We start from the raw sequence: 19048 nt of genomic DNA, 5'->3' as shown, positions 1-19048 counted from the left end.
GGTCTCAATATCCCTCGGTTAGACCACACTGGGAGCACTCTGCACAGTTCTGGTCTCCATATCCCTCGGTTAGATCACACTAGGAGCATTCTGCACAGTTCTGGTCTCCATATCCCTCGGTTTGACCACACTGGGAGCATTGTGCACAGTTCTGGTCTCCATATCCCTCAATTAGACCACATTTGGAGCACTGTGCACAGTTCTGATCCCCATATCCCTTGGTTAGCCACACTGGGAGCACGGTGCACAGTTCTGGTCTCCATGTCCCTCGGTTAGACCACACTGGGAGCACTGTGCACAGTTCTGGTCTCCATATCCCTCGGTTAGAACACACTGGGAGCACTGTGCACATTTCTGGTCTCCATGTCCCTCGGTTAGACCACACTTGGAGTACTGTCTACAGTTCAGTTCTGGTCTCCACATCCCTCGGTTAGACCACACTGGGAGCACTGTGCACAGTTCTGGTCTCCATACCCCTCGGTTAGACCACATTTGGAGCAATGTGCACAGTTCTGGTCTCCATATCCCTCAGTTAGACAAGACTCGGAGCACTGTGCACAATTCTGGTCTCCATATCCCTCGGTTCGACCACACTGGGAGCACTGTGCACAGTTCTGGTCTCCATATCCCTCGATTAGACCACACTGGGAGCACTGTGCACAGTTCTGGTCTCCATATCCCTCAATCAGACCACATTTGGAGCTCTGTGCACAGTTCTGATCCCCATATCCCTCGGTTACACCACACTGGGAGCACGGAGCACAGTCCTGATCTCCATATCCCTCGGTTAGATCACACTGGGAGCACTGTGCGCTGCTCTGATCTCCATATCTCTCAGTTAGACCACACTGGGAACACTGTGTAGAATTCTGGTCTCCATATCCCTCGGTTAGGCCACACTGGGAGCACTGTGCACAGTTCTGATCTCCATATCTCTCAGTTAGACCACACTGGGAGCACTGTGTAGAATTCTGCTCTCCATATCCCTCGGTTAGGCCACACTGGGAGCACTGTGCACAGTTCTGGTCTCCATATCCCTCGGTTCGACCACACTGGGAGCACTGCATACAGTTCTGGTCTCCATATCCCTCGGTTAGACCACACTGGGAGCACTCTGCACAGTTCTGGTCTCCATATCCCTCGGTTAGATCACACTAGGAGCACTGTGCACAGTTCTGGTCTCCATATCCCTCGGTTAGACCACACTGGGAGCACTGTGCACAGTTCTGGTCTCCATATCCCTCGGTTACGCCACACTGGGAGCACTGCGGACAGTTCTGGTCTCCATATCCCTTGGTTAGACCACACTGGGGGCACTGTGCACAGTTCTGGTCTCAATATCCCTCGTTTAGACCACACTGGGAGCACTCTGCACAGTTCTGGTCTCCATATCCCTCGATTAGATCACACTAGGAGCATTCTGCACAGTTCTGGTCTCCATATCCCTCGGTTTGACCACACTGGGAGCACTGTGTACAGTTCTGGTCTCCTTATCCCTCAATTAGACCACACTTGGAGCACTGTGCATAGTTCTGGTCTCCATATCCCTCGGTAGACCACACTGGGGGCACTGTGCACAGTTCTGGTCTCAATATCCCTCGGTTAGACCACACTGGGAGCACTCTGCACAGTTCTGGTCTCCATATCCCTCGGTTAGATCACACTAGGAGCATTCTGCACAGTTCTGGTCTCCATATCCCTCGGTTTGACCACACTGGGAGCATTGTGCACAGTTCTGGTCTCCATATCCCTCGGTTAGACCACACTGGGGGCACTGCGCACAGTTAGATCTCCGTATTCCTTAGTTATGCCCTCCTTGGAGCACTGTGCACAGTTCTGGTCTCCATATCCCTCGGTTAGACCACACTGGGAGCACTGTGCACAGTTATATCTCCGTATTCCTTAGTTATGCCCTCCTTGGAGCACTGTGCACAGTTCTGGTCTCTGTTGTACAATAAAGAACATAGGTGCTCTTGAGAAGGGGCAAAAAATTGTGTATCAGGTTGAAATCTGAACTAAGAGGTTATACCTAATGGGGTATTTTGAGTCAACTGTGGCTCTCTTCATGAGGAGGGAAAGGACTGTGGTGGGACCCTAATAAGATTTTTAAGATTATATCTGCAGTTTTAATAGGGTGAATGGAGCAAATATTGTTCTACTTGTGGTGAAGGTGGAGTGACATTTGACATTGAATATAAGATTGTCAATGATGAGTCCAATGGGGAATTTAGCCGAAAGCTCGTTACCCAGTGGGTGGAAGAATGTGGAACTTGCCCCCACAGCGAGTGTATTGAGGGAATAGTATTAGTGTATTTGAGGGGGAAGCTGGATAAACACATGCGGGAGCGAGGAATGTAAGGATATGGTGATGGGTTGAGGTGGGATAGGTGGGAAGAAATCATGTGGAACAGAAACACCAGCATGTTCTAGATCGGCTGAATGGCCACTGTCTGCACTGTCTACTCATTGTCAGTCTGCACGCACTCCCATCCATCTCTGTCATTTATCTCCAGTTGCTAGAAGATCCAATTGAGATGATAGACGATGAGGGGGAGATTGAGGCCTTCGAGGATGACGATGATGAACCCAAACTGGTCGGATATTTCAAGAACGAAGACTCCGAACGTAAGGGCCACCTTCAGAAACCATCCCTTCCACATTACCTGGTCTCCTCTCCAGAGGATACTGACTCTCCTCCGACTCTCCTCCACCTATCCTGCCCACAAAGCCCCCCTTCCTTTAACTCCCCCTCCAATCCCTGCCCCTTCAAACCCCCCCATTCCAATCCCATGCCTTCCAATAATCTCCCCCAATCCTCGAACTCCTCCAATCACTTACCTTCCAATCTGTCCTCCAATAACCACCCTACAGATCCTGCCACCAAAAACCTCCCACTACTCCCCAACGAATCCCCTCATCTGCAACCCCCTCCCCACCAACTGCACCCTCCAACAACTTGCTTCCAATATCCCTCCAGTCTAATAGCAGAAATGTGCACAATGCTGCAAGTGTGGTCTAACCGGATTTCAATATGAACTCCGATTTCTGTCCCATTTCATAGATTTCAAAGCATTTGAAGAGGCGGCAGAGGTGTTCCAACCCTATATTGCTTTCTACGCTACATTTAATAAGCGAGTGAGTATGTTAATTGTTCTTTCCCAAGTTGTGTTTGTGGCTGTTGCATTTGAATTGAGTTGGACGACGATTGTATTTGGACTGAGTGGAGCGACGATTGTATTTGGATTGAGTGGAGTGACAATTGTATTTGGACTGAGTGGAGCGACGATTGTATTTGGACTGAGTGGAGCGACGATTGTATTTGGACTGAGTGGCGCTAAGATTGTATTTGGACTGAGTGGAGCGACGATTGTACTTGGACTGAGTGGAGCGACGATTGTATTTGGACTGAGTGGAGCGACGATTGTGTTTGGATTTAGTGGAGCGACGATTCATTTGGACTGAGTGGAGCGAAGATTGTATTTGGACTGAGTGGAGCGACGATTGTATTTGGACTGAGTGGATGACGATTGTATTTGGATTGAGTGGAGCGACGATTGTGTTTGGATTTAGTGGAGCGACGATTCATTTGGACTGAGTGGAGCGACGATTGTGTTTGGATTGAGTGGAGCGAAGACTGTATTTGGACTGAGTGGAGCGACGATTGTATTTGGACTGAGTGGAGCGACGATTGTATTTGGACTGAGTGGAGCGACGATTGTATTTGGATTGAGTGGAGCGAAGATTGTATTTGGACTGAGTGGAGCGACGATTGTACTTGGATTTAGTGGAGCGACGATTGTATTTGGATTGAGTGGAGCGACGATTGTGTTTGGATTTAGTGGAGCGACGATTCATTTGGACTGAGTGGAGCGACGATTGTATTTGGATTGAGTGGAGCGACGATTGTATTTGGACTGAGTGGAGCGACGACTGTATTTGGCCTGAGTGGATGACGATTGTATTTGGATTGAGCAGAGCGACGATTGTATTTGGATTGAGTGGAGTGACGATTGTATTTGGACTGAGTGGAGCGACGATTGTATTTGGACTGAGCGGAGCGACGACTGTATTTGGACTGAGTGGAGCGACGATTGTATTTGGACTGAGTGGAGCGACGATTGTATTTGGATTGAGTTGGGCGACGACTGTATTTGGACTGAGTGGAGCGACGATTGTATTTGGACTGAGTGGAGCGACGATTGTATTTGGACTGAGTGGAGCGACGATTGTATTTGGACTGAGTGGAGCGACGATTGTATTTGGATTTAGTGGAGCGACGATTGTATTTGGATTGAGTGGAGCGACGATTGTATTTGGACTGAGTGGAGCGACGATTGTATTTGGACTGAGTGGAGTGACGATTGTATTTGGACTGAGTGGAGCGACGATTGTATTTGGACTGAGTGGAGTGACGATTGTATTTGGACTGAGTGGAGCGACGATTGTATTTGGACTGAGGGGAGCGACGATTGTATTTGGACTGAGTGGAGTGACGATTGTATTTGGATTGAGTGGAGCGACGATTGTGTTTGGACTGAGTGGAGCGAAGATTGTATTTGGACTGAGTGGAGCGACGATTGTACTTGGATTTAGTGGAGCGACGATTGTATTTGGATTGAGTGGAGCGACGATTGTGTTTGGATTTAGTGGAGCGACGATTCATTTGGACTGAGTGGAGCGACGATTGTATTTGGACTGAGTGGAGCGACGACTGTATTTGGCCTGAGTGGATGACGATTGTATTTGGATTGAGCGGAGCGACGATTGTATTTGGATTGAGTGGAGTGACGATTGTATTTGGACTGAGGGGAGCGACGATTGTATTTGGATTGAGTGGAGTGACGATTGTATTTGGACTGAGTGGAGCGACGATTGTATTTGGACTGAGCGGAGCGACGACTGTATTTGGACTGAGTGGAGCGACGATTGTATTTGGACTGAGTGGAGCGACGATTGTATTTGGATTGAGTTGGGCGACGACTGTATTTGGACTGAGTGGAGCGACGATTGTATTTGGACTGAGTGGAGCGACGATTGTATTTGGACTGAGTGGAGCGACAATTGTATTTGGACTGAGTGGAGCGACGATTGTATTTGGATTGAGTGGAGTGACGATTGTATTTGGACTGAGTGGAGCGACGATTGTATTTGGACTGAGTGGAGCGACGATTGTATTTGGACTGAGTGGAGTGACGATTGTATTTGGATTGAGTGGAGCGACGATTGTATTTGGATTGAGTGGAGCGACGATTGTATTTGGACTGAGTGGAGCGACGATTGTATTTGGACTGAGTGGAGTGACGATTGTATTTGGATTGAGTGGAGTGACGATTGTATTTGGACTGAGTGGAGCGACGATTGTATTTGGACTGAGTGGAGTGACGATTGTATTTGGACTGAGTGGAGCGACGATTGTATTTGGACTGAGTGGAGCGACGATTGTATTTGGACTGAGTGGAGTGACGATTGTATTTGGATTGAGTGGAGCGACGATTGTATTTGGACTGAGTGGAGTGACGATTGTATTTGGACTGAGTGGAGCGACGATTGTATTTGGATTGAGTGGAGCGACGATTCATTTGGACTGAGTGGAGCGACGATTGTATTTGGATTGAGTGGAGCGACGATTGTATTTGGACTGAATGGAGCGACGATTGGATTTGGATTGAGTGGAGCGACGATTGTGTTTGGATTTAGTGGAGCGACGATTGTGTTTGGATTTAGTGGAGCGACGATTGTATTTGGACTGAGTGGAGCGACGATTGTATTTGGATTGAGTGGAGCGACGATTGTGTTTGGATTTAGTGGAGCGACGATTCATTTGGACTGAGGGGAGTGACGATTGTATTTGGATTGAGTGGAGCTACGATTGTATTTGGACTGAATGGAGCGACGATTGTATTTGGACTGAGTGGAGCGGCGATTGTGTTTGGATTTAGTGGAGCGACGATTGTATTTGGATTGAGTGGAGCGACGATTGTATTTGGATTGAGTGGAGCTACGATTGTATTTGGACTGAATGGAGCGACGATTGTATTTGGACTGAGCAGAGTGATGATTGTATTTGGACTGAGTGGAGTGACGATTGTATTTGGACTGAGTTGATTGACGATTGTATTTGGACTGAGTGGAGCGACGATTGTATTTGGATTGAGTGGAGCAATGATTGTATTTGGACTGAGTTAGGCTACGACTGTATTTGGACTGAGTAGAGTGACGATTGTATTTGGACTGAGTGGAGTGACGATTGTATTTGGATTGAGTGGAGCGACAATTGAATTTGGACTGAGTGGAGCGACGATTGTATTTGGACTGAATGGAGCGACGATTGTATTTGGACTGAGCAGAGTGATGATTGTATTTGGACTGAGTGGAGTGACGATTGTATTTGCACTGTGGGGAGCGATGATTGTATCTGGACTGAGTGGAGCGACGATTGTATTTGGACTGAATGGAGCAATGATTGTATTTGGACTGAGTTAGACTACGACTGTATTTGGACTGAGTAGAGTGACGATTGTATTTGGACTGAGTGGAGCGACGATTGAATTTGGACTGGGTGGAGTGACGATTGTATTTGGATTGAGTGGAGAGACGATTGTATCTGGACTGAATGGAGCGATGATTGTATTTGCTCTCAGTTAGGCTACGACTGTATTTGGACTGAGTAGAGTGACGATTGTATTTGGACTGAGTGGAGCGACGAATGTATTTGGACTGAGGGGAGCCACGATTTTATTTAGACTGAGTGGAGCGACGATTGTATTTTTACTGATTGGAGCGATGATTGTATTTGGATTGAGTGGAGCGATGATTGTATTTGGACTGAGTGGAGTGATGATTGTATTTGGACTGAGCAGAGCGACAATTCTATTTGGATTGAGTAGAGCGATGATTGTATTTGGACTGAGTGGAGTGATGATTGTATTTGGACTGAGCGGAGCGACAATTGCATTTGGAATGAGTGGAGCGACGATTGTATTTGGACTGCGTGGAGTGACGATTGTATATGGACTGAGCGGAGCGATGATTGTATTTGGACTGAGTGGAGCGACGATTGTATTTGGACTGAGTGGACCGAAGATTGTATTTGGACTGAGCGGAGCGACGATTGTGTTTGGACTGAGTGGAGCGACGATTGTATTTGGATTGAGTGGAGCGACGATTGTACTTGGACTGAGTTGATTGACGATTGTATTTGGACTGAGTGGAGCGACGATTGTATATGGATTGAGTGGAGCGACGATTGTATTTGGAATGAGTGGAGCGACGATTGTATTTGGACTGAGTGGAGTGACGATTGTATTTGGACTGAGTGGAGCGACGATTGTATTTGGATTGAGTGGAGCGACGATTGTATTTGGACTGAGTGGAGTGACAATTGTATTTGGATTGAGTGAAGCGACGATTGTATTTGGAATGAGTGGAGCGACGATTGTATTTGGATTGAGTGGAGCGACGATTGTATTTGGATTGAGTGGAGCGACGATTGTATTTGGACTGAGTGGAGCGACGATTGTATTTGTACTGAGTGGAGCGACGATTGTATTTGGACTAAGCGGAGCGATGATTTTATTTTGATTGAGTGAAGCGACGATTGTATTTGGAATGAGTGGAGCGACGATTGGATTTGGATTGAGTGGAGCGACGATTGTATTTGGATTGAGTGGAGCGACGATTGTATTTGGACTGAGTTGATTGACGATTGTATTAGGACTGAGCGGAGCGACGATTGTATTTGGATTGAGTGGAGTGACGATTGTATTTGGACTGAGTTGATTGACGATTGTATTTGGACGGTGTTGGGCGACGACTGTATTTGGACTGAGTGGATGACGATTGTATTTGGATTGAGTGGAGCGACAATTGTATTTGGACTGAGTGGAGTGACGATTGTATTTGGACTGTGTTGGGCGACGACTGTATTTGGACTGAGTGGAGTGACGATTGTATTTGGACTGAGTGGATGACGATTGTATTTGGATTGAGTGGAGCGACGATTGTATTTGGACTGAGTGGAGCGACGATTGCATTTGGATTTAGTGGAGCGACGATTCATTTGGACTGAGTGGAGCGACGATTGTATTTGGACTGAGTGGAGCGACGATTATATTTGGACTGAGTGGAGCGACGATTGTATTTGGAATGAGTGGAGCGACGATTGTATTTGGACTGAGTGGAGCGACGATTGTATTTGGACTGAGAGGAGCGACGATTGTATTTGGATTGAGTGGAGCGACGAATGTATTTGGATTGAGCGGAGCGACGATTGTATTTGGACTGAGTGCAGCGACGATTGTATTTGGACTAAGCGGAGCGATGATTTTATTTTGATTGAGTGGAGCGACGATTGTACTTGGACTGAGTGGAGCGACGATTGTATTTGGACTGAGTGGAGTGACGCTTGTATTTGGACTGAGCGGAGCGACGATTGTATTTGGACTGAGCGAAGCGGTGATTTTATTTGGACTGTGTGGAGCGACGATTGTATTTGGACTGAGTGGACCGAAGATTGTATTTGGACTGAGTGGAGCGACGATTGTATTTGGACTGAATGGAGCGACGATTGTATGTGGATTGAGTGGAGCGAAGATTGTATTTGGATTGATTGGAGCGACGATTGTATTTGGACTGAGTGGAGCGACGATTGTATATGGATTGATTGGAGCGACAATTGTACTTGGACTGAGTGGAGCGACGATTGTTTTTGGACTGAGTGGAGTGACGCTTGTATTTGGACTGAGTGGAGCGACGATTGTATTTGGACTGAGTGGAGCGCCGATTGTATTTGGATTGATTGGAGCGACGATTGTATTTGGATTGATTGGAGCGACGATTGTATTTGGACTGAGTGGAGCGACGATTGTATTTGGACTGAGTGGAGCGACGATTGTATATGGATTGATTGGAGCGACGAATGTACTTGGACTGAATGGAGTGACGATTGTATTTGGACTGAGTGGAGCGACGATTGTATTTGGACTGAGTGGAGCGCCGATTGTATTTGGATTGAGTGGAGTGACGATTATATTTGGACTGAGCGGAGCGACGATTGTATTTGGACTGAGTGGAGCGACGATTGTATTTGGACTGAGTGGAGCGACGATTGTATTTGGACTGAGTGGAGTGACGATTGTATTTGGACTGAGTGGAGCGACGATTGTATTTGGACTGAGTGGAGCGACAATTGTATTTGGACTGAGTGGAGCGATGATTGTATTCGGACTGAGTGGAGCGACGATTGTATTTGGACTGAGTGGACCGAAGATTGTATTTGGACTGAGTGGACCGAAGATTGTATTTGGACTGAGTGGAGCGACGATTGTATTTGGACTGAATGGAGCGACGATTGTATGTGGATTGAGTGGAGCGACGATTGTATTTGGACTGAGGGGAGTGACGATTGTATTTGGACTAAGCGGAGCGATGATTTTATTTTGATTGAGTGGAGCGACGATTGTACTTGGACTGAGTGGAGCGACGATTGTATTTGGACTGAGCGGAGCGACGATTGTATTTGGACTGAGCGAAGCGGTGATTTTATTTGGACTGAGTGGAGCGACGATTGTATTTGGACTGAGTGGACCGAAGATTGTATTTGGACTGAGTGGAGCGACGATTGTATTTGGACTGAATGGAGCGACGATTGTATGTGGATTGAGTGGAGCGACGATTGTATTTGGACTGAGGGGAGTGACGATTGTATTTGGATTGAGTGGAGCTACGATTGTATTTGGACTGAATGGAGCGACGATTGTATGTGGATTGAGTGGAGCGACGATTGTATTTGGACTGAGTGGAGCGACGATTGTATTTGGACTGAATGGAGCGACGATTGTATGTGGATTGAGTGGAGCGACGATTGTATTTGGATTGATTGGAGCGACGATTGTATTTGGACTGAGTGGAGCGACGATTGTATATGGATTGATTGGAGCGACGATTGTACTTGGACTGAGTGGAGCGACGATTGTATTGGGACTGAGTGGAGCGATGATTGTATTCGGACTGAGTGGAGTGACGATTGTATTTGGACTGAGCGAAGCGGTGATTTTATTTGGACTGAGTGGAGCGACGATTGTATTTGGACTGAGTGGACCGAAGATTGTATTTGGACTGAGTGGAGCGACGATTGTATTTGGACTGAATGGAGCGACGATTGTATGTGGATTGAGTGGAGCGACGATTGTATTTGGACTGAGGGGAGTGACGATTGTATTTGGATTGAGTGGAGCTACGATTGTATTTGGACTGAGTGGAGCGACGATTGTATTTGGACTGAGTGGAGCGACGATTGTATTTGGACTGAGCGGAGCTACGATTGTATTTGGACTGAATGGAGCGACGATTGTATTTGGACTGAGTGGAGCGACAATTGAATTTGGTCTGAGTGGAGCGGCGATTGTATTTGGACTGAGTGGAGTGACGATTGTATTTGGACTGAGTGGAGCGACAATTGAATTTGGACTGAGTGGAGCGGCGATTGTATTTGGACTGAGTGGAGTGACGATTGTATTTGGACTGAGCGGAGCGACGATTGTATTTGGACTGAGTGGAGTGACGATTGTATTTGGACTGAGCGGAGCGACGATTGTATTTGGACTGAGTGGAGTGACGATTGTATTTGGACTGAGTGGAGCGACGATTGTATTTGGACTGAGTGGAGTGACGATTGTATTTGGACTGAGTGGAGCGACGATTGTATTTGGACTGAGGGGAGTGACGATTGTATTTGGATTGAGTGGCGCTACGATTGTATTTGGACTGAATGGAGCGACGATTGTATTTGGACTGAGTGGAGCGACAATTGAATTTGGACTGAGTGGAGCGGCGATTGTATTTGGACTGAGCAGAGTGATGATTGTATTTGGACTCAGTGGAGTGACGATTGTATTTGGACTGAGCGGAGCGACGATTGTATTTGCATTGTGGGGAGCGATGATTGTATCTGGACTGAGTGGAGCGACGATTGTATTTGGACTGAATGGAGCAATGATTGTATTTGGACTGAGTTAGGCTACGACTGTATTTGGACTGAGTAGAGTGACGATTGTATTTGGACTGAGTGGAGCGACGATTGAATTTGGACTGAGTGGAGTGACGATTGTATTTGGATTGAGTGGAGCGACGATTGTATCTGGACTGAATGGAGCGATGATTGTATTTGCTCTCAGTTAGGCTACGACTGTATTTGGACTGAGTAGAGTGACGATTGTATTTGGACTGAGTGGAGCGACGATTGAATTTGTACTGAGTGGAGTGACGATTGTATTTGGACTGAGCGGAGCGACAATTGCATTTGGAATGAGTGGAGCGACGATTGTATTTGGACTGCGTGGAGTGACGATTGTATATGGACTGAGCGGAGCGATGATTGTATTTGGACTGAGTGGAGCGACGATTGTATTTGGACTGAGTGGACCGAAGATTGTATTTGGACTGAGCGGAGCGACGATTGTGTTTGGACTGAGTGGAGCGACGATTGTATTTGGATTGAGTGGAGCGACGATTGTACTTGGACTGAGTTGATTGACGATTGTATTTGGACTGAGTGGAGCGACGATTGTATTTGGATTGAGTGGAGCGACGATTGTATTTGGAATGAGTGGAGCGACGATTGTATTTGGACTGAGTGGAGTGACGAATGTATTTGGACTGAGTGGAGCGACGATTGTATTTGGATTGAGTGGAGCGACGATTGTATTTGGACTGAGTGGAGTGACGATTGTATTTGGATTGAGTGAAGCGACGATTGTATTTGGAATGAGTGGAGCGACGATTGTATTTGGATTGAGTGGAGCGACGATTGTATTTGGATTGAGTGGAGCGACGATTGTATTTGGACTGAGTGGAGCGACGATTTTATTTGTACTGAGTGGAGCGACGATTGTATTTGGACTAAGCGGAGCGATGATTTTATTTTGATTGAGTGAAGCGACGATTGTATTTGGAATGAGTGGAGCGACGATTGGATTTGGATTGAGTGGAGCGACGATTGTATTTGGATTGAGTGGAGCGACGATTGTATTTGGACTGAGTTGATTGACGATTGTATTTGGACTGAGCGGAGCGACGATTGTATTTGGATTGAGTGGAGTGACGATTGTATTTGGACTGAGTTGATTGACGATTGTATTTGGACTGTGTTGGGCGACGACTGTATTTGGACTGAGTGGATGACGATTGTATTTGAATTGAGTGGAGCGACAATTGTATTTGGACTGAGTGGAGTGACGATTGTATTTGGACTGTGTTGGGCGACGACTGTATTTGGACTGAGTGGAGTGACGATTGTATTTGGACTGAGTGGATGACGATTGTATTTGGATTGAGTGGAGCGACGATTGTATTTGGACTGAGTGGAGCGACGATTGCATTTGGATTTAGTGGAGCGACGATTCATTTGGACTGAGTGGAGCGACGATTGTATTTGGACTGAGTGGAGCGACGATTATATTTGGACTGAGTGGAGCGACGATTGTATTTGGAATGAGTGGAGCGACGATTGTATTTGGACTGAGTGGAGCGACGATTGTATTTGGACTGAGAGGAGCGACGATTGTATTTGGATTGAGTGGAGCGACGAATGTATTTGGATTGAGCGGAGCGACGATTGTATTTGGACTGAGTGCAGCGACGATTGTATTTGGACTAAGCGGAGCGATGATTTTATTTTGATTGAGTGGAGCGACGATTGTACTTGGACTGAGTGGAGCGACGATTGTATTTGGACTGAGTGGAGTGACGCTTGTATTTGGACTGAGCGGAGCGACGATTGTATTTGGACTGAGCGAAGCGGTGATTTTATTTGGACTGAGTGGAGCGACGATTGTATTTGGACTGAGTGGACCGAAGATTGTATTTGGACTGAGTGGAGCGACGATTGTATTTGGACTGAATGGAGCGACGATTGTATGTGGATTGAGTGGAGCGACGATTGTATTTGGATTGATTGGAGCGACGATTGTATTTGGACTGAGTGGAGCGACGATTGTATATGGATTGATTGGAGCGACGATTGTACTTGGACTGAGTGGAGCGACGATTGTTTTTGGACTGAGTGGAGTGACGCTTGTATTTGGACTGAGTGGAGCGACGATTGTATTTGGACTGAGTGGAGCGCCGATTGTATTTGGATTGATTGGAGCGACGATTGTATTTGGATTGATTGGAGCGACGATTGTATTTGGACTGAGTGGAGCGACGATTGTATTTGGACTGAGGGGACCGAAGATTGTATTTGGACTGAGTGGAGCGACGATTGTATTTGGACTGAATGGAGCGACGATTGTATGTGGATTGAGTGGAGCGACGATTGTATTTGGATTGATTGGAGTGACGCTTGTATTTGGACTGAGTGGAGCGACGATTGTATTTGGACTGAGTGGAGCGCCGATTGTATTTGGATTGATTGGAGCGACGATTGTATTTGGACTGAGTTGATTGACGATTGTATTTGGACTGAGCGGAGCGACGATTGTATTTGGATTGAGTGGAGTGACGATTGTATTTGGACTGAGTTGATTGACGATTGTATTTGGACTGTGTTGGGCGACGACTGTATTTGGACTGAGTGGATGACGATTGTATTTGGATTGAGTGGAGCGACAATTGTATTTGGACTGAGTGGAGTGACGATTGTATTTGGACTGTGTTGGGCGACGACTGTATTTGGACTGAGTGGAGTGACGATTGTATTTGGACTGAGTGGATGACGATTGTATTTGGATTGAGTGGAGCGACGATTGTATTTGGACTGAGTGGAGCGACGATTGCATTTGGATTTAGTGGAGCGACGATTCATTTGGACTGAGTGGAGCGACGATTGTATTTGGACTGAGTGGAGCGACGATTATATTTGGACTGAGTGGAGCGACGATTGTATTTGGAATGAGTGGAGCGACGATTGTATTTGGACTGAGTGGAGCGACGATTGTATTTGGACTGAGAGGAGCGACGATTGTATTTGGATTGAGTGGAGCGACGAATGTATTTGGATTGAGTGGAGCGACGATTGTATTTGGACTGAGTGCAGCGACGATTGTATTTGGACTAAGCGGAGCGATGATTTTATTTTGATTGAGTGGAGCGACGATTGTACTTGGACTGAGTGGAGCGACGATTGTATTTGGACTGAGTGGAGTGACGCTTGTATTTGGACTGAGCGGAGCGACGATTGTATTTGGACTGAGCGAAGCGGTGATTTTATTTGGACTGAGTGGAGCGACGATTGTATTTGGACTGAGTGGACCGAAGATTGTATTTGGACTGAGTGGAGCGACGATTGTATTTGGACTGAATGGAGCGACGATTGTATGTGGATTGAGTGGAGCGACGATTGTATTTGGATTGATTGGAGCGACGATTGTATTTGGACTGAGTGGAGCGACGATTGTATATGGATTGATTGGAGCGACGATTGTACTTGGACTGAGTGGTGCGACGATTGTTTTTGGACTGAGTGGAGTGACGCTTGTATTTGGACTGAGTGGAGCGACGATTGTATTTGGACTGAGTGGAGCGCCGATTGTATTTGGATTGATTGGAGCGACGATTGTATTTGGATTGATTGGAGCGACGATTGTATTTGGACTGAGTGGAGCGACGATTGTATTTGGACTGAGTGGAGCGCCGATTGTATATGGATTGATTGGAGCGACGATTGTACTTGGACTGAATGGAGTGACGATTGTATTTGGACTGAGTGGAGCGACGATTGTATTTAGACTGAGTGGAGCGCCGATTGTATTTGGATTGAGTGGAGTGACGATTGTATTTGGACTGAGCGGAGCGACGATTGTATTTGGACTGAGTGGAGCGACGATTGTATTTGGACTGAGTGGAGCGACGATTGTATTTGGACTGAGTGGGGTGACGATTGTATTTGGACTGAGTGGAGCGACGATTGTATTTGGACTGAGTGGAGCGACGATTGTATTTGGACTGAGTGGAGCGATGATTGTATATGGATTGATTGGAGCGACGATTGTACTTGGACTGAGTGGAGCGACGATTGTTTTTGGACTGAGTGGAGTGACGCTTGTATTTGGACTGAGTGGAGCGACGATTGTATTTGGACTGAGTGGAGCGCCGATTGTATTTGGATTGATTGGAGCGACGATTGTATTTGGATTGATTGGAGCGACGATTGTATTTGGACTGAGTGGAGCGACGATTGTATTTGGACTGAGTGGAGCGACGATTGTATATGGATTGATTGGAGCGACGATTGTACTTGGACTGAATGGAGTGACGATTGTATTTGGACTGAGTGGAGCGACGATTGTATTTGGACTGAGTGGAGCGCCGATTGTATTTGGATTGAGTGGAGTGACGATTGTATTTGGACTGAGCGGAGCGACGATTGTATTTGGACTGAGTGGAGCGACGATTGTATTTGGACTGAGTGGAGCGACGATTGTATTTGGACTGAGTGGGGTGACGATTGTATTTGGACTGAGTGGAGCGACGATTGTATTTGGACTGAGTGGAGCGACGATTGTATTTGGACTGAGTGGAGCGATGATTGTATTCGGACTGAGTGGAGCGACGATTGTATTTGGACTGAGTGGACCGAAGATTGTATTTGGACTGAGTGGACCGAAGATTGTATTTGGACTGAGTGGAGCGACGATTGTATTTGGACTGAATGGAGCGACGATTGTATGTGGATTGAGTGGAGCGACGATTGTATTTGGACTGAGGGGAGTGACGATTGTATTTGGACGAAGCGGAGCGATGATTTTATTTTGATTGAGTGGAGCGACGATTGTACTTGGACTGAGTGGAGCGACGATTGTATTTGGACTGAGCGGAGCGACGATTGTATTTGGACTGAGCGAAGCGGTGATTTTATTTGAACTGAGTGGAGCGACGATTGTATTTGGACTGAGTGGACCGAAGATTGTATTTGGACTGAGTGGAGCGACGATTGTATTTGGACTGAATGGAGCGACAATTGTATGTGGATTGAGTGGAGCGACGATTGTATTTGGACTGAGGGGAGTGACGATTGTATTTGGATTGAGTGGAGCTACGATTGTATATGGATTGATTGGAGCGACGATTGTACTTGGACTGAGTGGAGCGACGATTGTTTTTGGACTGAGTGGAGTGACGCTTGTATTTGGACTGAGTGGAGCGACGATTGTATTTGGACTGAGTGGAGCGCCGATTGTATTTGGATTGATTGGAGCGACGATTGTATTTGGACTGAGTGGAGCGACGATTGTTTTTGGACTGAGTGGAGTGACGCTTGTATTTGGACTGAGTGGAGCGACGATTGTATTTGGACTGAGTGGAGCGCCGATTGTATTTGGATTGATTGGAGCGACGATTGTATTTGGATTGATTGGAGCGACGATTGTATTTGGACTGAGTGGAGCGACGATTGTATTTGGACTGAGTGGAGCGACGATTGTATATGGATTGATTGGAGCGACGATTGTACTTGGACTGAATGGAGTGACGATTGTATTTGGACTGAGTGGAGCGACGATTGTATTTGGATTGAGTGGAGCGACGATTGTATTTGGACTGAGTGGAGCGCCGATTGTATTCGGACTGAGTGGAGCGACGATTGTATTTGGACTGAGTGGAGCGATGATTGTATTCGGACTGAGTGGAGCGACGATTGTATTTGGACTGAGTGGAGCGACGATTGTATTTGGACTGAGTGGAGCGACGATTGTATTTGGACTGAGTGGACCGAAGATTGTATTTGGACTGAGTGGACCGAAGATTGTATTTGGACTGAGTGGAGCGACGATTGTATTTGGACTGAATGGAGCGACGATTGTATGTGGATTGAGTGCAGCGACGATTGTATTTGGACTGAGGGGAGTGACGATTGTATTTGGACTAAGCGGAGCGATGATTTTATTTTGATTGAGTGGAGCGACGATTGTACTTGGACTGAGTGGAGCGACGATTGTATTTGGACTGAGCGGAGCGACGATTGTATTTGGACTGAGCGAAGCGGTGATTTTATTTGGACTGAGTGGAGCGACGATTGTATTTGGACTGAGTGGACCGAAGATTGTATTTGGACTGAGTGGAGCGACGATTGTATTTGGACTGAATGGAGCGACGATTGTATGTGGATTGAGTGGAGCGACGATTGTATTTGGACTGAGGGGAGTGACGATTGTATTTGGATTGAGTGGAGCTACGATTGTATTTGGACTGAATGGAGCGACGATTGTATGTGGATTGAGTGGAGCGACGATTGTATTTGGACTGAGTGGAGCGACGATTGTATTTGGACTGAATGGAGCGACGATTGTATATGGATTGATTGGAGCGACGATTGTACTTGGACTGAGTGGAGCGACGATTGTATTGGGACTGAGTGGAGCGATGATTGTATTCGGACTGAGTGGAGTGACGATTGTATTTGGACTGAGCGAAGCGGTGATTTTATTTGGACTGAGTGGAGCGACGATTGTATTTGGACTGAGTGGACCGAAGATTGTATTTGGACTGAGTGGAGCGACGATTGTATTTGGACTGAATGGAGCGACGATTGTATGTGGATTGAGTGGAGCGACGATTGTATTTGGACTGAGGGGAGTGACGATTGTATTTGGATTGAGTGGAGCTACGATTGTATTTGGACTGAATGGAGCGACGATTGTATTTGGACTGAGTGGAGCGACAATTGAATTTGGACTGAGTGGAGCGGCGATTGTATTTGGACTGAGTGGAGTGACGATTGTATTTGGACTGAGTGGAGCGACAATTGAATTTGGACTGAGTGGAGCGGCGATTGTATTTGGACTGAGTGGAGTGACGATTATATTTGGACTGAGTGGAGCGACGATTGTATTTGGAATGAGTGGAGCGACGATTGTATTTGGACTGAGTGGAGCGACGATTGTATTTGGACTGAGAGGAGCGACGATTGTATTTGGATTGAGTGGAGCGACGAATGTATTTGGATTGAGCGGAGCGACGATTGTATTTGGACTGAGTGCAGCGACGATTGTATTTGGACTAAGCGGAGCGATGATTTTATTTTGATTGAGTGGAGCGACGATTGTATTTGGACTGAGTGGAGTGACGCTTGTATTTGGACTGAGCGGAGCGACGATTGTATTTGGACTGAGTGGAGTGACGCTTGTATTTGGACTGAGCGGAGCGACGATTGTATTTGGACTGAGCGAAGCGGTGATTTTATTTGGACTGAGTGGAGCGACGATTGTATTTGGACTGAGTGGACCGAAGATTGTATTTGGACTGAGTGGAGCGACGATTGTATTTGGACTGAATGGAGCGACGATTGTATGTGGATTGAGTGGAGCGACGATTGTATTTGGATTGAGTGGAGTGACGATTGTATTTGGACTGAGTGGAGCGACGATTGTATATGGATTGATTGGAGCGACGATTGTACTTGGACTGAGTGGAGCGACGATTGTTTTTGGACTGAGTGGAGCGACGATTGTATTTGGACTGAGTGGAGCGCCGATTGTATTTGGATTGATTGGAGCGACGATTGTATTTGGATTGATTGGAGCGACGATTGTATTTGGACTGAGTGGAGCGACGATTGTATTTGGACTGAGGGGACCGAAGATTGTATTTGGACTGAGTGGAGCGACGATTGTATTTGGACTGAATGGAGCGACGATTGTATGTGGATTGAGTGGAGCGACGATTGTATTTGGATTGATTGGAGCGACGCTTGTATTTGGACTGAGTGGAGCGACGATTGTATTTGGACTGAGTGGAGCGCCGATTGTATTTGGATTGATTGGAGCGACGATTGTATTTGGACTGAGTGGAGCGACGATTGTATTTGGACTGAGTGGAGTGACGATTGTATTTGGACTGAGTTGATTGACGATTGTATTTGGACTGAGCGGAGCGACGATTGTATTTGGATTGAGTGGAGCGACGATTGTATTTGGATTGAGTGGAGCGACGATTGTATTTGGATTGAGTGGAGTGACGATTGTATTTGGACTGAGTTGATTGACGATTGTATTTGGACTGAGCGGAGCGACGATTGTATTTGGATTGAGTGGAGTGACGATTGTATTTGGAC

The 19048-nt window shown here is 46.6% G+C and overlaps 1 protein-coding gene across 1 annotated transcript in view; it reads left to right on the top strand.

The window, feature by feature from the left end:
- LOC140410338 (calsequestrin-1-like) overlaps positions 1-19048 on the top strand; it is a 172723-nt gene that overhangs the window by 116997 nt on the left and 36678 nt on the right. The window contains exons 4-5 of the mRNA XM_072498342.1: positions 2514-2625; positions 3062-3135. Coding sequence (XP_072354443.1) covers positions 2514-2625; positions 3062-3135 — 186 coding nt within the window. The remainder of the gene's footprint in view (positions 1-2513; positions 2626-3061; positions 3136-19048) is intronic.

Source organism: Scyliorhinus torazame, chromosome 4 (genome assembly GCF_047496885.1).
Source record: "Scyliorhinus torazame isolate Kashiwa2021f chromosome 4, sScyTor2.1, whole genome shotgun sequence".
NCBI lineage: Eukaryota > Metazoa > Chordata > Chondrichthyes > Carcharhiniformes > Scyliorhinidae > Scyliorhinus > Scyliorhinus torazame.
Note: the sequence above shows the minus strand (reverse complement) of the source record. Positions and strands in the feature narration are given on the sequence as shown.